Source organism: Chanos chanos, chromosome 7, assembly GCF_902362185.1.
Source record: "Chanos chanos chromosome 7, fChaCha1.1, whole genome shotgun sequence".
Classification (NCBI taxonomy): Eukaryota; Metazoa; Chordata; class Actinopteri; order Gonorynchiformes; family Chanidae; genus Chanos; species Chanos chanos.
Window position 1 is genome coordinate 31,688,962 of NC_044501.1, and position 23,657 is coordinate 31,712,618.

The 23,657-nt window shown below is 41.5% G+C and overlaps 1 protein-coding gene across 1 annotated transcript in view; it reads right to left on the reverse strand.

Annotated features, from left to right (window-relative positions):
• The window catches only part of adgra3 (adhesion G protein-coupled receptor A3), a 33,140-nt gene extending 10,928 nt beyond the window's left edge, over nt 1–22,212 (reverse strand). Inside the window, exons 1-8 of the mRNA XM_030779189.1 lie at nt 22,138–22,212; nt 21,839–21,852; nt 21,034–21,204; nt 12,537–12,608; nt 5,440–5,511; nt 2,230–2,301; nt 1,184–1,255; nt 610–770 (exon numbers count right to left, since the gene is read on the reverse strand). Coding sequence (XP_030635049.1) covers nt 610–770; nt 1,184–1,255; nt 2,230–2,301; nt 5,440–5,511; nt 12,537–12,608; nt 21,034–21,204; nt 21,839–21,852; nt 22,138–22,212 — 709 coding nt within the window. The remainder of the gene's footprint in view (nt 1–609; nt 771–1,183; nt 1,256–2,229; nt 2,302–5,439; nt 5,512–12,536; nt 12,609–21,033; nt 21,205–21,838; nt 21,853–22,137) is intronic.
• Between the last annotated feature and the right edge of the window lie 1,445 nt (nt 22,213–23,657).

Sequence of the window (23,657 nt, forward strand, 5' to 3'; positions counted from 1 at the left end):
TCTGGTTCAAACCTAATACTAAACCTCAGATTTTGCGACAAGCTGGATTAGGTGTATCAAAGACAAGTGTGGGAGCGACATCAGAACTCTCTGACTGAAGCAGTTTTACTCACATCGGTAATTTTGACAATTAGGTGAAAACTCGCAATGGTAAACATGAGCAATGGGTTTGACGGGGGTTAGACAAATGAAACAGACAAACAGATAAATAAAGCATAGAACAGTGCACAGATGCTGAGCAAAAACCAAAAGACGAGGAATCTCAAGAAAAGGAAAGGTTGCACCGGAAAACAGAGCTTAGCAGTGGCCAAGAACGATTTCTTGTGCAAGGATAATCTGACTCACTGGGGTACAGACCATACAGAATATTTCATAAAGTCATGAATGACAAAATGATAAGGCAAGTTTAAACAAAGTCGACACTGTACCAGGCTGCCTGAAACTTTATCTTTACAACTATTGCACAACCTCTGTAAACTTGAAAGCAGTATATTAAAAAAAAAAAAAAAAAAGTCAGCAAGAGGGACTCTATGCCAGGCACATGTTTATCTGTTAATCAAGGCATTACGGCGTCTTAAAACCAGGGTGTGTGTGTGTGTGTTTTCTTACCACAAGTTAGCAGTTCCGGTTTGAGTGAGGTTATTAATTTTCCCTGCAGTGATCGTGGGTAGGAACAGTGCGTATCCTTCACTGTTACACCTTTCTCTTTAATCCAACGCAGAAGCCAAAGGAGATTACAGTCACATAGTAGGTAGGGTGTCTCAAAGTCCCTAATAAAGAGATGGTTGGCCACATTATTTCTAAACATTATTTCTGCGTTTTAACATCATTTCCATCAGCACATCTGGACATATGGCTATAGACTGGTCCGTTACAAAGTCAATAGCATTGAGGCTGGTTTTGCACGAGTTACACAAACATCTGCACAAGCTAAACGTTTTAGCGTTCTGGGCCTAATATGGATACCGGCCTAACGGGGCCACTGACCTCATTACAGTAACTGCCTGGTTCAATTCCCTGCGTGATGCAATGTGTCTAAACACTGGCCGGTCGGTTTCGCTAACTTTACGATCACTCTAGTTTTCAGCTGAGCAAGACACTGGATTTTGTGATGCAAAACTGAACCGCTTATCATTGGGTTTAGTCCAAAGTTCAGACACAGACAATACCGACTTATACTCACAATGTTTTCAGAGAGACGAGGCTGTCGAAGGTTCCTTGCGATAACGATGAAAACATATTCCCCGAAAGATTCCTGAAACAACAGAAAGTTTGATGACTAAAATCTCATGAAATGGGATGGCAGGTTGGGGTCCTGCTGTAGTACACTGAATGATACATTATCCCCTACCTATCATTTTCAGAACCCAGTCTTTGGCAGTTTAGTCCTATGAGACCCAGAAAACTCAAAATATATTTCAAACCTTCAATTAAATTGATGGTCAACAATGCCAGTGATGGATCAGAGCACAGTAAAAATGGACTTAATTAGAACGGATCCAAGCTACTTAAGATGCATGTTCTTACCAGCCATGGATTCGGTGCATAACAATAGTTTAATTAAGTTCAACTATTTTTTAAGTTGAGCTACAGTGAATTTGTTGTCTTACTGCATGTTTAGAGAGAGATAAAGTATTACAGATACATAACAAACATTACAGTGCACTTAGCCGTCCCAAGTGTTAGTGGTAATTTAGAGCAAACAGCTTGTGTCCAAATGTCTTATTTCAGCCGTTTCTTAATTGAGACGGCGAAGAATAGCTTCATCCTCACCTTCAGGTGGTAGAGAGGACAGCCACTAATGTGTGCAGCTGTTGTTTAATCTCTCAGGTGGGTGGGGGGGGGGGGCAATGCTAACATGCTAATCTCACAGCACCTGTTGTAGTTTTAGCATTCTGTGAAGGGTAATTAAGCTATCGTCTCGTTGCCAAATAAATGCCTCAAATGTCCTTGTCATCTAATGATCAAGCTTTACATGGACACGAAAAATACAAGTTCTTGTATCTGAAAACGAGCATGAGGACAGGTTGATCTGGGGCTTCTGATAACTCTGAAGTATGTTTCTCATTATTCGGAGGGAGAAGAGCTGAAATGTAACTGTCACTTTTATTGAAACATCGTCATCAGAGGAGTTCTCTGTTCCCCATAAATACTTTACGAGACACAGGCCGAAGAAGTTGGAAAAGCGAATAAGAAACGTATTACATCCTAAAAGCATCAATAACTTACAGTCTGACGAGACTGGTGAGGCCTTTGAATATATCTACGTTCAGGCAGCCTATTCGGTTGTTGGACAGGTCTCTGTAAATGGAAAGAAAGTTTACATAAGTTTAAAGACATTTCAATGTATAAAACATCTACTTCCTGATACACAGTCTGCTGTGCATCTGAAACTAATGTTACGTCTGAGACATAAGTGAAATCTATGGCGGGTGGCTTGCCAACAGTAATATCCAATGCTATTGCTAATGCTTAGAAAAAAAAGGCAGAGACTAAATGTCGTCCACATGTATGCTAGTTTGTATGTAGCCAATGAACTAATACAGTTAGGAACATACGTGTGTACAGAAGTGACCTGACAATTATAGGGTTAACAAACAGTACCCAGACAATTACTTAAGTAAACCTGGGCCTTTCCTTGTCTTACAAACTGATTCGTCAGCACAAAGTTAAGTTTGTTGTGTTTAACAACCTCAGCCACGACCGAAATAATGTCTTATTTTGCCTCTGGCCTTTCCCACATCAAGGATTTTCAAACACTACATTCAAGGATAATATGTAGCAATTAATGTCAAGGATTTGAGAGTTAGTTTCAGGGTTGTTGTTTTTTTTTTTCCTCTTCATGACAGATTCCTGGCAAATGTCCTTAGGCATAACCTTATAATTGAACCTTGGCACACAAATAAGCCACCTTGTATGTACTATTACGCAGTATGGGCAAGTGCATGACCCTATTGTTATGAAAGTGCATTAGTTAAAAAAGGGATGGTCCACCATCTTACATCATCCCATTAGCTAAATGTACAAACTTGACAATCAACAAAATTCATAGGGGCTCTTAAAATGATATACAGCCTACGCGTAATAAAAACTGGAATGTTATTGTCCTTGCGAACATGTCTTGGTTTACATTAAGTTCACATTAATACTCCAAGTTGCTTGTTTATGAGGACTGTGGATGATAAAATTTGATTTTGCATTAGGATAAGGCAGGAAAATGGGGTTTTATGAGCTGGATTGAAAGCATGCCTGAAGTAAAGGCAACTCTTTCATGAAAATCTTGACAACTGCACTTGGCAACGGAGGGGTAGCGTTCCGAGTGTTGACCTGCATTTCTCATGCACTACATGACGCAAACAGCATCGGGATAGATTTACTGCGCCCTCCGGTCAACAGCTTTCACTCAAGAACACACACACACACACACACACACACACACACACACACACACACACACACACGCAAACACACAAAAAGCGAAATATTTCTTATACTGCAAATAAAGTCTGCTTCTCGAACTTGAAAAGAAGAGTGTAGTTGATTATAACGCTGCGTTTGCTGTCGTGGGTCTTGAGTAACAGCTGCTGATTCTATAGTGTTAGGCTGATAGTTTCATCTGGAAGGAGACACCACCCAAAGGGCCAGAGACGCTATTTAAGGACATCCTGGCTTAAGGCCTCTTCACAACTGATTCCTAAATAGTACTACCTATCACTGCCGTGTCTACAAAATTGCCCGATTGACTTCCTTTAAGGAGAATCGTCTAAAATCCCTGAAATTGTTAAAATGGGGTTTCAAAAGAGTGTGTTTTACTACTGTCTATAACTAAACAATCTTGTTATTCCAGGCTAATGGTAAAATTTCCTTACCCAAACAAGCTGTAGTTAAAGCCTATTCAGCTGTTTCTGACATTTAAGGGCTTAAGGGCAGAATATGTTGAAAGGCCTCTCAGATTTGACACAACAGCTGCAACACGGAAGGCTGCTAATGCAGCTATGTAAATACAAAGCCTGTGTCACCGATTCTTGGCAATCGTATCTCCGGAGGTTTTGTTACTCACTGAGGAGGTAAGGAGGAATCACCTTTAAAAGAGGAGCGGAGCGAGGGAGATCATGAGCTCCCCGCGCCATTCATCACTCTGACACATCAGAGCTAAGAGAGGAGGTGAGGTAATGTATACAGTGGGCACCGTGATTACATCTATGCCAACGTCTCTCTCATAAGCTTCCTTTTTTCCTTTCGACAAAAACACACCTCAGACAAGCTCTCTTCAAGCCTCTACTTAAATTTCTTCTCTCTCTCTCTCTCTCTCTCTGACGTGAGGAGAAATAGATGCTGGAACAGGCAAGCGGCATGTCTTAAAACGTAGGAGTAATCTAATTAGGAACTTTGAAGCCCGGCAGAAACAGATGGGAGAAATTAAAGATTGGACAGACCAAAGTTAGAACACAGGGATTCTTTGTAAAGACCTTCGCTACCAACTACACTAAACAGGCTACTGGGTTTTTCTCATGTTCCCAGTGTGAATAAAAGTTGTCCAACTTTTCCAGTCTCCAGGCTCTTATACATACAGCGAATGCTTTGGTTTGCTTTTTTGGTTAGTTTGCTATGTCTCTTAAGGTTAGGGATACAAGTTTTCTTTTTTTTTTCCCCTCCAATTATCTTCAATTAAATACTGTTCTTTAATATCTCCTCCACTGCGATATTGTTTGAAGAAATGAAAATGACTATTCAAAGACAGTTCACGGGAGTACACAAAAAAAGGAAGATATACTTATTTCACAACATCTCCAAACATCTTCTCGCTAAACACTGAAGTTCTTCATCTCTCTTGTTATTTGCTTTGAACGTTTAGCATTCTGCGTTTGAAGTCGTTCCTTTCTCGGCCCTGCTTTTTTTTTTTTTTCTCACGTCGTTCACTGAATAGCAATCTGGGGGGCTCAAAAAAGGGGGGAAATTTGTCTTTGGCATTTTCTCAACAGCTAAGATGACAGCCATCCAGTCTCATAGGAACTGCACAGTTCTCCGGTCAGCCAGCCAAGCTGCAGTTTATATTGGCAAGCGGTGAGTCATTCTAAACGATCTCAACGGCACGCAAGCACACACAGCCACACACATCGAGAAAAAACACCGGCTATACATATCAACTCAATCTTAAGTGTGTGTGTGTGTGCGCACACGCACACAGGCTCATTACTGAGTGTATGTCAAGAGTGATAGATTACGACATGCCTAAAACAACTTTGATGAAATTTCAGGTGAGATTTTCTAAGAGTGTACATATCCTGTATTTTAAAAAAAAAAAATGAACATGGGTATAAATTTAGGTGGAAATTCAGCAGATTTCGTACAGTTGAGTGTTGAGCTGATACTCTAGTCTTGGAGTGGAAATTCTCAGTGAAGGAATTTACAGACACAGTGATGCGTAAGGATACTCACAGTCTTTTCAGTGAGGAAAGTCCAAGAAAGGCTCCAGGCTCAATATGACTAATCAGGTTGTTCTTTATGTCCCTAGAGAGAGAGAGAGAGAGAGAGAGAGAATAACAAACTTTCAGAACACAACACAGTACAAATACATCTCTTCATGGTGGCTTAACATAAGCCAAGGACTGGGCAAACTTTTTAATAAGAAAATGAGAACATTCATATGAATAACAAAACTGCACGCTATAATTAACTGAGTATCATCTGACGCTCAAAATCCTTTAACCAACGACGATAAGCAGAAACACATCCTGCTAAAAACAATTTTTTGCCCCCTCCCCTTACAGTAAAAAAAAAAAAAAAACACAGAGGTGCACTGTGTCGAAATTTTCAAACTGCTCTAATTCAATCCCTAAATATAAGTAACTCAATAAGACCCTTGGCAGCCATATTTCATATACTTTTGTGTAGTCTGAAATATAAAATGATATGCCGCCTGACACAACAAGCAGTCATTGAAACTATATCACTTTGAACACAGCTACGTTTGAAATAGGCTACAGTAAGGGTTCATGCCACAAGTTGATTGCTAGCGAAGGCCCCCCCCCCCCCCCCCCCGGCCCCCACTTAACACACACACTGTTAGAAAAAGGGCACAACATCAATCAGTGTGTGACAACCCTCTGGGTCTAAACACTAAAGACGACACACGTCTCCCACCCTAGAGTTCAAAGGCCATTGTCACTGATACCTACAGCCCAACACCTGCGCGAATGAGACGGCAGCGCTAGCAGAAAACCGCTAGTTCCTTCTTTCAAAGGCATAAGAGGTTACCGCCACCTCCACATCTCAAAGGCTTCTGGGTAGACCTGACGGGCCTTTTGATGTAAAATGTCGGGCGTCTGATGTCGGTTGGGGTGGGGGGTGGGGGGGTGGTGGATCCGCGGTGGAGGCCGACAGTAGATCACAGAGCCAGGATTAGAACTATTGTGATATGCATGGGCATTGATGTTGTTTGAAAGGTTTCTTCTGTTGGGTGTTGTTGATGGAGATGTGAGGGAGCATTTTATTAATCAGAAGTGCAACATCACTTTGAGAGGGGTTACATAAAAGGCCTGGGCTGAGTGAGGCTAATATTACCGCGCAGTCAAAACGAAGACAACCGCTTACAAGCATCCATAAAATAAACTACTTTCATTTGCACTCTCTGAAATGCTAATGAATGCCTAAATGAATTTTCTTTTCAAAATGGGATATGACTGTACTCTAACACTCATGAAAGCACAAAGATAGGACATGTTAAACAACCATTTGTTTACCTCACGAATGTAAAACAAAACAACATCGACAGCTATCTTTTCTCCGGTGTAAGAGCTTAAGACATCCCTGCTGAAAAACACAATGCGACGGATTTGTAACGTAACTGAAAATTGCGACGCGGCGTGAGGGTTCGCTGCAGCTGTAACGTACCGTGGTTTACATAACCGGCCAGAATTGGGAGGTTGGAGAAGAGCAGTCATATTTTTATTTATTTTTCCGGGGGGGGGGGGGGGGGGGGGTTGTCCTGAACTGGAATGCTGTGGAGGAAGGGAAAGCGTGTCTCATGATCAAGTTTAGGAGGTCTACCGAGGTCATCTTAGTAATGAGTGTCAAAACACTCCTCGTCAGAGCTTGGCTTAGCACAAATGTCTGTTAAGATGTGCGGGGCATTACATTAGCCAAAATGCAACTCGTTAGATGCTGGCGTACAGAGCGGCTATTGTTCCTCGCTTGTTTTTCTCCCGAGCTATGGATAACTTGTAGTCTTACTGTGAACCTCCACGCTTAAAACAGCTTTGTTTGGTACGTTCTAGAAAAGCTAAAAAGCCACAGAATGCCCTTTATGGATTATTTTCAACACTCAAAAGGACAAATCACTCAAAAACGTTGTATACACTATGTGAGCATAAAAAAAGTCAGTCAGTATAATGTTTTTGGGGTATGAACTGGAACAAGTGGACAACAAGTATTAAGAATTTAGCTATAGTGAAATGGTTGTGAAGTTCATACTTCAGTCTTATCTTATTCCACTCAGCAAAGAGATGCCAGGCAATTGGCTTTCCATAGGCGCTTTCGCACCGGAGGAACTTTTCCATAGTTCTTAGAACTGTTGGAGAAAGTACCCCCTTTTTCGCGTGTTTGCACCGCAGGAACTTAGAGCGATTATAGTTCTAAGAACTCCGTTTTGAGGGGCTTTTTTAGCTCCTACTTCAGGGTAGGTACTTTCGCAGTGCAATAGGAACCTTGTGACGTAGGTATACAGCCATTGGTCCAGACGCAGGTATACGATGATTGCAACCGCCATTTTTAAAGATCCGTACGAAATATAAAGTCTTGGACCGTATTACATTTAGTTTTTGATATCGTGTCTAAAAATGTCTGGAATTGTAGGAGGGGAGACGTGGTTTTTATGTTTTATTTTACCGGTATTTTATATCTCCCAACAATGACCATTTCTGCAACGTCCAATGTATATTTTTACATTGAAGAGGTAGCGTACATTCCGCTTCGGTAGGTGCTTGTGTGTCCGCTTGTGTGGCTGTGATCCGAATTTTAAACTAAAATAAGAATGTGTTTATCCGGCTTACGATTTGAGGGCTGCGGCGGGGAAAAGGGAGAAAAAAAAAAAAAAAAAAAAAAAAAACAAAACACGATGCTACGAGCAAGCGTCAGGCACAAGCGCTATGCTAGCACCCGAAAACTACTATGTCCACCGAGTCATTCACTGCTATTGCGGTGGTAAATGCATAAATGCAGGGGGACATTTTTTTTCCATTGGACAGGTACTGTCGCCATACAGTTTTATTTTCGTTAATGAGAAGGCAGTTATATGTCTAATGTGCACTCAATATTTCTGTCATTCAAATTCAATAAAACTGGTTAATTGTGTATACTGTAGTCTTGTTTGTCGATTTCTTTTGCCGCAGTAATGGCATTTTTTTCCCTTTTGGAGGTATTTAAAATGTCTTAAAAGTCATTAAATTTGTACTTAAAAATGTGCAGCTATCCATGGTTAGACGTAAACAACAGCTCTTAGATGCTGCACCGTCTGCCAGCTTACGTCACTTCAGCGTTCCTACTGGCGGTGCGAATGCAAACAGAAAAAAGGCCCTAGAACGAATGTAGTTCTAGGGGAAGCTCCACAGGGGGTAGTTCCTATCGAATTAGACCCTAGAACTGTGCGGTCCGAAAGCGCCTCATGTGAGGTCATAAGCCCCTTTGACCAATGAATTTGACTAATAAGACAGATTGTTGTAAATGTTAACTTTCTGTTGGAGCTCATTTACAAACATCTGTAGGAGGAGTAAAGAAAAAAAAAAATCAACTCCAACCAGACAGTCGCGTCTCCCCCAATGCCCTAACTCTGCAAAACACACACTTCAGCGGGGATTGTGTTTCTCTGCAGAACTACAAATCGTTCCATAAAAAATGGAAGGGAAACTGTTTGTGCGCTTAACCCCTTTTCATCTATGCTAAATCTATATATAAAAAGGCCGGTATGCGTTGAGCTAATGCAGATTTTAAGACCGGTGGAGTGCAGCATTGTTTTCATGTGTTATAAATAACGGTTCTATATAAAATACAGTCTGCAGACGAACTGCGCTGACTTTGTTAAAACACTTCGCAGAAATACTGTGAGGGCCAAGCTGAAGTGAAATGAAGTAGAAATGAAGTAGTCGTCACTGCTCCGTGCTGGAGTGGAAAGTCAAACAAGGTTCCCACATAGCTCTGCTCACTACCCTCCTCAGACCAGTAAAATCGAACTGCTCCAAACTCAAATTCATGCACTGAAAAAAAAAAGGTTCATTTTAACAGGAGACGGTTGATAAATAAAACTCCCCGCCATCCTGTATTTTGGCTGACATGGCGCATGGTTAGGAAAATGTATTCTTCAGGTAACTAGTAAATTCTATTCTGCAAATATATTCACTTAAGAAATACTAATATACAAAAGTTATGTGAGATGTACATACTCTGTTCTCCTTTCATACTAGAAAAATATTATCAATAGTGCATTTTTATATAAAAAGTTACATATAAAAAAAACACAATGCCAAGATCAGCACATTTATTCCAAAGAGACTACACTTCAAAGCATTCACTGGTTCAACAGTAAAATTTTTAGAAAATGTCCTGGCAAAACCAAACAGCATTTATTCATATTTCTGGAAAGCAAACAACAACAAGCTGTTTATTTTCACCCGATGGCTCCATGAGTCCTGACAAAAGTCGGGTCAGCACAGTAGCATTACAATTTCAGGGAAAGAATGGGGGGGTGGGGGGTGGGGTGAGGAGAAAGGTAGGGGTTTTATTGATTTCACTCTGCCTGCCAATCACCAAGCACAGAACAGCTGCAATCCCAGAGTGCACTGCTGTAGACCAGTGACAAATCCTCTTTTTAAGAAGGAGAGAAAAGAGCAACCAAAACAAACACACACACACACACACACTAGGGAGAGCAGAGGCACAAGGCATTGTGTGTGAATCGCTCTGTCGACACCTCAGGCATTTGCTAGGCTAATTAAAATCACAAAGGCTGTGTGCTACACTCAGAGAGAGAGAGAGAGAGAGAGAGAGAGGGGGGGGGAGTGCGCGCGCGCACACACACACACACACACACACGCACACAAAGGGAGCTCTACTCAGAGGTAATTGTGCCACTGGCTACACAGTCCCGGCTGCAGCCGTGCCGGCTGGCTGTGCAGGGCTGGAGCCGAATTCCACAGGCCTCCAAAACGTGGGAGGATCAAAAGCTGTTTACACTTCCAGCATGCTCCAAAAGACCTTAGTTTATCTTTCTCTCCTGAATTTTACTGTCTGACCCACTCAAAAGAGAGAGAGAGAGAGAGAAGGGAAATCTATCTGCCTAATACAACCTCTCTGTAAATTTACACCAGCATCGTATGAGAAGATGAAACTTTGCATCTGGGTAGACGGCTGAATGAAATTTACTACCAGTATGTATACCTCCCGTTTCTCTTACAGAAAAATCTGGGAGAGGAAGAGAGAGAGCAGGAGAGAGAGAGAGAGAGAGAGAGAGGGGGAGAGGGAGAGGAGCAGAGTCAAATTACCATTATAAGGTTTCAGAGTGAGCAGGTTTTTTGACAGTAGATACAGACCTTCCACACGAAGGATACAACTTCCAACGTCAGACAGGAGGAGTCAAAGTAAGCCACACAGTCAAGTGAATTTTTGTGTGTGTGTGTGTGTGTGTGTGACTATGCCACAACATTGGGTTCAGCTTGTTTCACTCAAAACGGCTTGGCTGTGGTTTTGAAACCAATAATAACCAACCCTAGCTGGATTACCCACAAAACCTCATGAGGCCCCTCTACCCTACTTCTGTTTTTCTTTCCTCTTCTTTTCTTTTCTTTCTTTCTTTTTTTTTTTTTTAAAACAAGACCTGGAATAATGACATGGAAAATATTCCCTTAGAATTCCACTCCGGTGGAGTCATCTGTTATTCTAGCCCTCGGTTAGGCACAGGGCTATTAATGGTCTGGGTATTTTATCTGCATGAAGCCTTTTTGAGGTGATAAATCATGCAGGTTCTTCATGTGTGTGAGAGAGAGACAGAGACAGAGAGAGAGAGAGAGAGCGAGCGAGAGAGAGAGAGACAGTCCGAAATATTGCCTTTAATACTCCAGGGGATGGCATGGCTTATGCGTTTCCAACCTCCGCAGACGGACGCGTAAACAGGAATATTGCCTTTCTGGTACTTTCCGTCTAGTGAGCGCTTGCAAGACGACCAAGGGGAGAAATGGAAACCCCAATCCCATCTTGGCATAAGCTGAGCGTGTTCCTCGCTAAATCCTACCCGATTCTGAAGGAAATTATACTTAGAAAAAATACCACAGCTTGCAAAAGTCCCCAGTGATCTGGTGGCAATATTTGGGTCATGAAAATTACTTGGACGTTAAGAAAACACAAGAGTTGAAACTGAAAACTGAAAAAAAAAAAAGAAAAGAAAAGAAAAAGATGAAAAAAAAGCTTGTCTATTTTCGGGGCTGATGATACTAAATCTATCCACTGCAACGAGAGAGGAATGCCAAAACTCCTGTCTCAGACCTAGACAGCGAAAGACGGTTTATTGCCAACGGAAGTACCGCATGGCATGGTAAGCCGAGTCCTATATCAGACAATACTTCTCCCTGAAGGCAGTGGCTATAATTAACTTTTACACCCCCCCCCCCCCCAACCCCCCCACCAGTCTCCTGCTTGATATCTTTCTTTTCATTATATTCACTGGCGACATACTTGTGTCAATCAATCTTTTGTCCAGATATCACTACAGTTTTATGAGACAAAAATACTTTAGGGTGTTTTTTTGTTGTTGTTGTTGTTTTTGTAGCCACATAACTCTGCGCCGTCTCTGTTTACAAGCGTGTCTCCATCCATCCTAGCAGAAAATGATCCTTTTCCTCCACATATGCTAGGCTCATGCGCTTATGCAGGCAAAGCGCGCTGCACGAGGCGTGAACGCACGCTCCTTCTTTCTGCGTATTCACAAAATGTCTGGGTATTTTCATTTCACTGCCATTACAACGAAATAATCCCAGCGTCTCGAGAGATGAGAATATTTAGCGGCTCATTGGGAGACCGGCCAACGTGGGCCTGACAGCCAAAAAAACAAGTAGCTTAAAGGGATCCCGAGAACGTTTTGGCAACAACGTCTCAAAATGAAACAGACACAACAGCCTTCTGGAATAATCTTTAGAGACTGATCTACACCTAATGCATCTTGGAAAGACAAAAAAAAAACCACACACACACACACAAATATTGTTGACAGAGTAAGATTAAGCTAACAATGAATGTTCCCAGATTATACTATGGAAAAATCTTTGCTAATGCAGTATGATGTGTGATGTTTAACGATGACCCGTCCAGAGCTGGAGACCTGCATGAATCGGTCTAGAAGATCTTGTACTAGTGGAAGCTTTGACTGTACTACATAACGCAGTTCACATTGTGGAAAGAGTTTCTCTTTGCTGTTTCTGTTGTGGATCTCTGGAGTAAAACCACACTGCAAGTAAGTTTAAACATGATCCAGAGCAAAGTTCATCACTTACAGCCTCTCCAGTGAAGACAAGCCAGTGAAGGACCCGTTCCACAGCTCCTGAATTTTATTATTGCTTAAAATCCTGTGGATAAAAAAAAAGAAAAGACAACAAAATAAAGATTAGATTTACAAACAGATCGTGTGATGACACGTTTTTTTTTCATTCAGTCACTTTGAAACTTGTCGCATTGACGTCGTATGTAATTCTAGAATCAAAACTCAAGTCAAAATAAGCACTCCACAAGTGCTAGAAACTTCTGTTTGCACTGATATAGGTGTAACACAGGGGTTTGGGTTTTATGCAAAAGAGAACCAAACCGTATCTCTGTCGCTAAGCCCTTGTTCTCTTATCATACGGAAATTCGTGGCACCGTTATAAGGAGTTAGCCCTGTGATTTTTTTTTTTTTTAAACAAAGCACAGATAACGTGCATTCTTTCCATGCTACGGTTTCCACTTTGAAGCTCGCCTTCATACAGGTATGCTAATGCGATCTTACTGCGCGATGTCTTATGACCGTTTGTTTTGATGTGCCGCGCAAAAAAAATGATTTCCTGAAACGTTAGACGTTTGATCTACGGCTGCCATGGTTTTGATGCCTTTCATCTGCTTCGAAACGATGACAGATAAGGTTGACACTCTCATTGGTTGCGACCAAATATGGCAAGGTGGAGTCCTGAGAAGTCTTGCGTGAAAGCTTGATCAAAACCACGCCAAGAGAACAGCGCCAAAGATTTATGTATGCCGGTAATATAGAGAATGAACATTTTCTCTTCCAGTTCACTGAACAGAGTGCCATTTCTGCCCTATATATGTGTATGTGTGTGTGTGTGTGTGTACATGTTGGTAACTGGATAAATACTTACAAAATATTGTATCACTGCAAAACACATGCCTCAATGGTAAATACAAAACGCATATGCAACTGACTGTAGAAAGAAACGGAATGGCTTGCACATGGACTGGGCAAAACCCCAAGAACCCACAGACACTGGAGTCTAACCAAACAACTAACACTGCTTTATCAATTTTAGTCACACTGTTTTACACACACACTGTTTATGAGTAGCCCTGGCTAGCTTCCCCTCTCTAAAATACAAGAGGGAGGAAAACATTTCTTCCTAAAGCCTCTCCCTCAGTAATTCATCACTACATAGTGGTGGTAACCCAAAGGGAAGCCCAAACTGGCTTGTGGTCAACTTTTTTTTTTTTTTTTTTTCTGAGGGGGCAGCTTTATGGAATGTGGTGGAGTCTCTCGCTCACACACGCACACACACACGCACACAGGGAGAGAGAGGGAGAGAGAGAGAGAGAGAGAGAGAGAGTTGTAGCCAGACTGTTGTTATTACTGGGTGCTGAGGGGTGACATTATGACAGGCTACACTAGAATGAGACGTCCCTTGATATTTTTCCCCAGAGCTGAGAACACAAACAGTTCCTGTGTTCCCCTGTTCATTTCTGCAGACGCCTGTTTGAATCTCCAGATGTGGTAAACGCTGAGGAGAGACAGCAAGTTGTATATCTCCTCTCTCTCTCTCTGTTTCTCTGTGTGTTCAGGAGAAAAGGCCAGGGAGAGGAGAAGCTCTACATATTTTTAGAGGCTGCTGCTTTTATTTCGGATATCATTATCACTGCAAAGTAACAACCAGCTTGCAAACCCGCAATATTGACTATGATAAGGTGTCAAAGGAAGAAAAAAGTCAGCATGACTGTAAAAATGCAAAAACCAAATGTGTCTCACACCACGATGCTCACTGCACTATAAGGTAACATACTGTGTACATCTGGTTCTGTTCATCCATAATTTGCTAAACAGTGTGTATATATACAGAAAGTCATCCTTGTATATTTTATGCATAGTGCGGCCCTTTGTACACAACAGATTTAAAAACATGTTTAAAGGCAAGAGCCAAAAAAAACTGAGTTGGCTAATTAAAGTAATCTCAGGTCTCCAAGCATCTCACTGTTGGGGCACACACAGAATTCTGTAATTAGAATCACGTTTATACACAAATATTTGAAGTTTTTTCCCCCCCAGACAAGTCTGTGCTTTACACAATAAATACACTTGCAATAGCAGAGACAGAGATATCTGCTATCAAATTATTAAAAAGTGTGCCTGTATAAACAAAAACAAAAAACCTTGGGGGCTGTCCATCTGTCAAAATAAAAACACCCTAGTTATAAGTCGAATACCAACTCTTCATTTATCTCTGTCACTCTCTCGTGGCTTGAACGAGACCTTCTAAGAAGGAAGCCAGACATGGAAAACATTCCTCTGAGAGCAAGTAGCTGTCCCTTTCATTTTATCATCACTGTTCTATCTCACCACACATAATACATGTATCTTTGAGCGGTATCTCTTTGAACCAATGGATATATGCCAAACGCAGTGATTCACCAGCACTAAAAATGTCCTTATCCAAGATGAGTAACTTATAGAGAGCAGCTAGAGGAGAATGCAGAGGCTAAAGTTACATTTTGTTACTTCTCAACTAGCCATGACTTTCGAAACCCATTTCTTAGGTTAGTGGTACTTTTCTTGCAGTTTTCAAACCCTACTGAGAATAATTAGGCCCACTGGTTTCTGTTGTTGCTAGAATGTTTCTTCTTTACAGATCTAAGATCAGTTTTACTTTTTATTTCCAGGACAAGATTAGTTCTAGGCAAGCAGAAACCTGATCCAAGAGCAGAAGTGGGGCAACCATTCCCTAGAGCGACTATGCCCTGAACAGGAAGTTCAGAGCATTAACATGTAAATGGAGTGTCTGGGCGGAGCCCTGCGGCGTCTCCTGTGTGTCCCAGTAACAAAGAGAGACGGTGGTGAATCACATAAGGAATTTCTCTGGGCTAAAAGCTGCTCTCTTCAGGAGGGGGAGCACTCCCTTATCTTTGCGTTGAAAAGATGTCTGCGGGAAGAGTCATTGCAAGGAGTCAGATCCTGCAGTGGATCAGGGCTCTCAGAGTCTCACTCTGACTGAACAAAGATCTCAAATTAACTCACAAGACCGAAAGAACAGCAATAAGCTCAACCTGTGTTCAGATGCTAGAGTGATACCAACATCTGTCAATCCTGTCCTCGGGGCAAAATATCTACTAGCATATCTGTCAAAACCCATTTGGAAGTCTCAAGTGGTGAGGGTGATGTTTGAGTTGGAATATTCAAGACGTGTGGCAAAAGCTCTTGGCAAAGGATAATGTCCGGGCCGGTGCGAGATAAGATTATATCTACAAAACAACCTTTTCTCTGAGAACTCTCATCCATGCAAAACAGCTAATGTCCAGCAATACTCCAGCTCCCTGCAGCCAAAAATATGACTTCACTTAGAAAGAAAATCCCCGACACATCAGATAATTTAGAGGAATTCATGTTCCAGAAAAGACTACGACCACAGCACATACCTGAAACTTCGAAATGTAGATCTCAGATGATAAGCAGAGCCAGCCAGGGAGATAAAGGTGTGCTAGCAACAACAATACTATCTTAGTTCTCAAAGTGAGAGAGAGCTGACCTTAAGTGCAACGACTCACTGATACCAGAACACACTGTCAGGAGAAGAGACGGATGTACTAGATATCTGACTGGTGATGAACCCATAAAACATCGTTGAAAGAACGGGGTTATGAGGTAAAAAAATTGTCTGGCGGTGAGGAAAGGAGGGATTTGGGGAAGTTCTGCGCCTTTTACTGAGCTTGATTTGCAGCCGTCATGAAAGCGCTAATCCATAAAACTCCAGGCAGGCCCTGCAGCAAAGCAATGCCAACAAGTCTCTGTCGAGACAGAGGGAATGGCATGACCAGACAAATTGTTCTACCTTATCATCACACGCGTGTACAAAGGAGCAGAAAACACGCACACAGTTGAGTGGCAATCCGACGCGTAGGCTCCTTTCAGACTTTGCTTGTTCCTCCTGACAGGAAGAGAGAGCGACCACGGCCTGACACTTTGGTCTTTCTCTTGGATAAACTTCGCGGACGGGAGATACCCAACAGAATGGAGACCCGGTGCCATCAGGGTCCTGTCAAACGGGTGTTTGGACCACGAAAAAACCTTTATGCAGCTGGTCTAGCCATGCCGCCACAGAGGATCAAATGAACATTCTTTACAGGGCTCCGGTGATGGACGTGCTTGTAGCCTACTTTACGAATTGGTTAAACTTTGGGTCACATTTCACAGAGACAGACCCACTGCTTTGGCAACAAGATGGTTTCTATCATATTTCAGTCAACTGTAATATGGACCATCACATGGGACGGTTTTTCCTGAAATTTAAAAACATCATTCACATGCAGGTATCTGATCACTTCCTCAATGTTTTCAAAGCAGAAGCCAAATCTAGTGGGATAAGATAGGAGTTAGGACATTCCCAGGCTGAAATCTTTAACTGAGTTACAGGCGTTAGCTATGCACATTATCATAACATGCACACTCAGCTGTCGGCCGCGGGAAGAAGAAATATCCCTATCGTAGACAGAATCAGCTGAATAGGTTACTGTTGGTGCACAAATGGCAACTGTGCGTCAAAATTTTTCCGGAATGTTTGAATGCCTGCCTTCAGTTCCACTTAGTCAATGTATCAGAAGATATAGACAACGACTGTCTCGTCGTAGCTCTCCCAAACACAACCTAAAATATTTTTTGTCAGCACAAAGCTGGAGTTCAGTTTTACGTATCAGCTGAACACTTGAAAAATCTCCACACGACTGAGTAAACCCACAACCAGATTCAAGCACAAGGTTACTCCGTGATCTGTCAGGAATCTAGAGGCCAAATTTTCAGTTGTATTGTGGGATGTATATCATTAGCCTATGGGGAGTTTGTTTTTCATCTCAGATAAGACCCAAAAAAGAAGAAGAAGAAAAAAAACAAACAAACAGGAAAAACGCCTAGCCCAAAACTGTGCCTAAAGGGAAAAAACAAACATCTCCACACAGAAGCCACGCATGACAGACTTAGGCTTTAGTTAAGCAAATACTTCAAAGCTTCCCAAGAGCACCTTTTTCATGTAGCAGCAACAAAACAAATCAAACAATTCTACCACCTGAAGCAACAACCCCTTACAGCAAAGAGCTCGAGAGAGAACTTCTGAAGAGCAATCTCCAAAAAAAAAAAAAAAAAAAAATTAAACAAAACAAATAATATCTTAGTTGCCAGGCGCCAAACTGCTTAACAACAACAAAAAAATTTTTTTTTTTCAAACTAACTACAACACATGATGCAGCTAAGAGAGCCTTCTTATACACTTTGAAGAAAGTCCCCGATTCCAACTGTCTTTGTTGCTTTTGACTGATGATCCCAGCCGATTCCAGCGCTCGCTATGAACTGTGACGGTTTACAGCGCTCTGCTGTGTTGTCAATCTGAGGCAGCTTTTCCCGCAACGAGAGGAAATCCCAACCCCCTCCCAACATCAATCCGGCGCTGCCTTGGTACAAGCACCAGGTGTGCTGGGATGGGGGGGGGAGCGGGGGGGGGAGAGTGGGGGCTGCCCAAGTGCTGCAGGGAGGAGATTGTTAGCACTCAACACATCTCACTAAGAAATATGAGCTTTGAGACTGTACATGGAAAGAAACACATGCATGGCTCCCCTCTGGCCTCTTGCTCTAATTACTTACGGTTTGGAAGAGAAAGTCCGTCACAAAAAATGTCTTACCAAAAGATAACACTCTTCGCTTAACAACCACGGGGCCAAAAAAACAAAACCAATCATTTCTGAGGCCGTGAGAAAGAATCATTCTGGTGCCTTTTGACCAAAAGTTTTGAGGTAAATCAATAAGCGCCTAATCGCCTTTGATTTTTCTATCAACACAATGTTACAGAGCATTTATTTGGGAAGAAAATTGTGATAACATCTTAGAAGCTGTCACAACAACTGTTCTTGATGAAATCGCACTTCAGTCAGAAGCGGAGAAAAAAAAAAAAACCCCAGCGCGGACATTTGACGCACTGCACAAAAACAAAGCAAACAAGTGCTATAACCTTTTGCCCCGTGTGAATAGTGTTACAGGCCACAGATTAAAAAAAAAAAGCCCAGAGTAAAAGATTATTAACCAAAATAGGCGTTGAGCTTAACGGTTTAGGTTGAGATAAAGACTAAACAGATGCTCCCTAAAAAACAAAGACCACCAAATTAAACAAAAACTGTATGAGCAATACCTTCTGAAATGCTAGCCTAATTTAAACACAAGTGTCCACTGTCCAATCAGGGTGGAAGAAAGATGTACACCAACATTCAATTTCACCCTGTCACCGTGGTTGTATTTCTCCCCCGAGGTTTTAACTGGTAGTCAAAAGGGACAGAGCAAACCTGTTGACCTCATGGATAATTGTGTGTGTGAGTGTGTGTGTGTGTGTGTGTGTGTGTTTCGTGTGAATGGGGGTGTTTCAGTCCAGGCAGGGGGAAGTGATTGATTTTCAGGGTCAAGGAAGGTCAAGCAGAGCGGTGGGACTACAGACTTGGATAACCATAGTTCAGTACTGCTGTGGAGTCAGGGGAACCCAGGTCCACTGTCAACTCCTCCACAGCAGGAAACGGGGTCATAAACCAGGCACAAAAAACGTCACATTAACCAAGAGGGCTGCTGTGTTTACAGGCCTTAAATATACACCGTCGCACAAACGCTCGCACTGACACGTCCTCGCAGCATAAGGCCTGGGCTGTGTCATTCCGGAAAGTACTACCTACACCATTAGAGCGTGCCGTTTGTGCGGTCCAGTCAATTTACAGTCCGCAATACTTTTCTACTAACATTAATGCTAACTTATCTACTTCAGCAAGGTCTGAAAAACCTTCTTATCCGCTTCAACAAGACCTGAACAGTGCTGCGGCAATTTTCACATCCATACACATCATGGTTTTCAGTTAAGTGGCTAATAATTTTATCCTAAAAACACATAGTTAGGCCATTCATTTCTCTAAGTAAGCATTTTGATACTACTCAGAGCCATGAAGAGAGCACATTTACAGTAATATTGTCTTCTTACATATCATCTAAATGGCTTCAGCCGATGACTTTTGATCGTTCATAATTCAAGGATTCAATATTTCATCTAAGGTAATACTTATGCTGTCTTATTTTCTGTTTTGTGACCATAAAAAATCCCCATCAGAAACAGCGGTGCATCTAAGCTGAGATAATACCACCCTAGTCCAAAGTCGGCTTTTTCCCCGAACCCCTTTTCAGTTCTTTTTTCCTTTTCTTCAGGCATTCACTCAGTGAGGGTACATGTTGAAAGAGGTTTACCCTATTGAGCCATGCCCAGCATCCACCTCTGAAAAGACATGCCATCACGTGGCTCTCTCTCTCACTCTCTCTCTTTTTTTTAGACTCTTTAAAAAAGCAGCACAAACCACTTCACAGATCAGATTAGCCTAAGTCACAAGAAAGAAATGTGTAGTATGTCCAATCAGAGCATAAAGCAACAGAGAAGAATAAATTGCGTGTGAGCACCACTGCATTCATTCATTTCCAACAAGAAATACGCTGGTAAATGTACACTCGTCCAGAGTATTGTCGTCCAATGACGCGCTGATAGACCAGCCATTTAAAAACCTGGGAAACTTAAATCATTATCTGGTCAGCGGCCAAACATGACAAACAAGTCCAATGTAACACTTAATCCACGTCTTTCTGAATTGAAAGCGTATTTGATATGAGGGCGGATACACTGTACACATTATTGTACCAAATGCCATTGTGGCTTGTTGACGAGACATGCAACGTGGAAGCTATTGATGATAACAAACAGTTGGTTTTAACAAGAGCATTGTATATGACAATCTGGCATTTTCCAAATCAGTCTGTATGCAGGCTATAATAGCTGTTTAGGTAGCCGTAGCATGACCTACACTTGTTGTCCAAGGACAGACAGACATGCGTTAGGCCCATCATTTGAGGGAGCCCAAGTTTTGATTCATGTGTTGACAGATAGGACTTTTGTGCACTGTGAGATAATACAGCTTTATTAAGTAGATGTAGCCCATTCTCTGCTGTGCTGATGGAGGAGGTTACTCCTGTTAGTGTGAAAATGACCTTTCAAATATGTTAACTTCTTTATACCCTTGTGTGAAAAGGTACTGACGACATAGGGCACAGTATATACACATACATTTTACATTCATATACACACACATACAGAGTACTGTCTTGTATTTATGTCAACAGGAGAACAGTACTCCTGCTTCAACACAAACACACACACGCACACACGGAACTACCACACTTTCTTCTCCAACTGTATTCAAATCCCTGATTGACTTCAGAGATAGTGATGTTGACAAAACATTAGTTTGGTAGTCATGACAGGAAGTCTGATTTGTGCATGAAACACTAGCGAATTGTATCAGGAGTGCCTTGAACTTCATAGCCCTTCTAATGTGGAAGGTCATGACCATTGAACTACTGAGGGATCATAAATTGACTCGTAATACCGTGCGGAGCAATAACCATCATACTGGAAGGATCAGCGACAACATTTACTATGCTTGACTATGTGGATTTCTACTTACAGGGTGACCGTTCTGTTGGGAAACGTCTCTGGTGGTAGCACCTGATGGAGCTCCATGTGACTGCATACCACTTTCCTGTCCGCTGAGGCGACGGACGGAGAGCTTTTCCCTGCAGTTTTAGGACGTTCATCGTATGATTTACAATCAGATGATACTGCAGAGCTTACGCATCTAAGCAGCGAAAACACAAAAAATAACACAAAACGGATGGCGCCAAGCTCCATCTCTTAGTTATCTTTGGCGTTGTAGCCCAACCACGAATGAGAAGGGGAACTCTAAATTAGCATAAAAATAGCGCAAAAAACCCTTCGACTGGGGCTACGTTAAAATGGTTCAGCAGCCACTTCAACAAAGCTAAGCCAAAACCACAAAATGTATCCCACGAAACGAATTCTCTCGATCATTTTTCTAAAGCATTTTGTCCACAGTAACGATGATTTTCGTCTAATTTTTTTACATGGCTTTGTGTCTTCCACATCAATCAAGTCAGAACGGCGTTCGGACATCTTCCTTTGTTTTCCAAAAGGCTCAATTTACAATGCCATCCCATTCCTTTGACTTCTATCCGTCGAAGTCATAAAAAGTATTCATCTTTCAGCTCAGCGAAGAGGTATATAATTCACAGCGTAACTTCAAATCAGCTCGCGCACAGGTTTTCTTTGTTGCCAGTGGTAGAAATCCAATTCGGGATTTTGCTAGTCCATGAAAAGACAGCTGCAGCCATCCCAAGATAACGCACACTAACTTCAAGAAATCCGATCACACTGTGGTCAAGAGCAACTTTTCCTTCCGAACTTCTCATTACAGTAAGTCAGCTGACTACGAGATACAGCAAAGAAAGAGAAAAAAGAGATTGCTTTTCAGACATGGTAGACACGGTAGTCTACATATCCACCACCGTAAAGTATGTCCTCCTAGGAAACAATAACATTTCTTGGAAAACAACACTTAAAAGCTGTCTCCCACGCTCCGAATTATCTTGAGACTTTGTTCCATCTTGAGAAGTCACTTCAAAGTATTAAAACGTAGTTAAACCAAGCTAGAAGTATAAGCCAGTGATGCCGAGTTATGCAGCTGTTGCAGTAAATCCGTGAATTAAGTCACAGTCTTTCCATTGAGAGCTGCGATATTCCAGTCCTGCCCCGGGCTCCATGTTGCATTTCCTCCCGATGACGTCATCACAGGTTTACTCCTTTGAGATTTAGCCACCCAGCCAGAGCAAGTTTTCAAGTGCTACTAACAGGGTTTTTCTTACATCAGCCTGGTGATATATTTCATCTTGTCAAATCAATACCAAAGACATTGAATACAGATACACAATGACATTTATGGTTGAATTTTTAATCCATTTCATAAACAAAATTTTTTTATCAAAATATATGCTTGTTCCATTACCATTACCAAGTGCAATTTACTTTGATTGTAAATAGCAAATTACATTATTATTGGTCAAAGCCATTAATGATGAGTTTAGCTATAAACTGCTTCAATGCATGAATAAAAACCTAATACTCTTTGCAAAAACATCTGAAAGCAAACTCAGTGTTAATGGAAGGCTGTCAGCTTATTAAATGGGTCATAAATCAAAATATGATTTGGCTATGATATAAATAGGCTCCCATTAGTCATGTATTTATAGGGGTAACATTAACCTCTTAGTGACATAGCAGTTAGGTGGTATCATATGATATGAAAAGTCACACAACAAAGGCAATAAATGAATACATTTATTTACTAAATTTAAATGAATGTCTGTGCTTGTGTTGACTTTTGGTAGTAACATTTCAATGATTAAAATGACCAAAATGTATTTTTATATGTATTTTAGTTTAAATATTTCTAGTTTTGCTCTCAAACAGAACAGGGTGTAAAGAAAATTATAAATAACTTTCACATTGAAGATGTTACTACTTTGCTCTTCACTATAGCTGTTTCATTGTCTAGCTGTCCCTTTGTTTTTGGAGGCCTCACTGAAGTGTTTTTTTTTTTTTCATTGCGTTTCAGTACCAACAAGTATGGACTAGCTTTTGGTGGGTGAAGGACATAAAGAAGGGAGACTGACAGACAACGTAAGACATCACATGCACAACCGTGTAGCCTTTGAACAACAGAGCCCGAGAGGACACGCATTTTAAGGTTGAGTGTCCTGTAGGGACTTATCCATCTCTGTCATATTTGTTATGATCAGGTCAATTGAGCAGCTTTTGTACAAAAGAGCCCTGCACAGGTCAAAGGAAGTCTCCTGTCCTGGGGCCATGCAACATTCTCCTCCATTAGTCTGGATTTGTTTTCAGGTTCTTAGAGTGCTTTGACAGCAGGAATGAGAGAGAGAGAGAGAGAGAGAGAGAGAGAGAGAGAGAGAGAGAGAGAGAGAGAGAGAGAGAGAGAGAGAGAGAGAGAGAGAGAGAGCACGAGAGCGTAGATAGCATAGACAAAACTACAGACAAATGCAAAGCAATACATGAGGAATTGGATCTTAATATTAGTGGTTATTTGGATGCATTATGGTTATTATCATAGACAAATACTACTGAGTGTGTCACCTGAATTTGGGGACTAAGCATTTGGTTTTGAATGGATAAAATAAATGTTAAACTGTCTAACGAATATATAGTTGTGTCCTT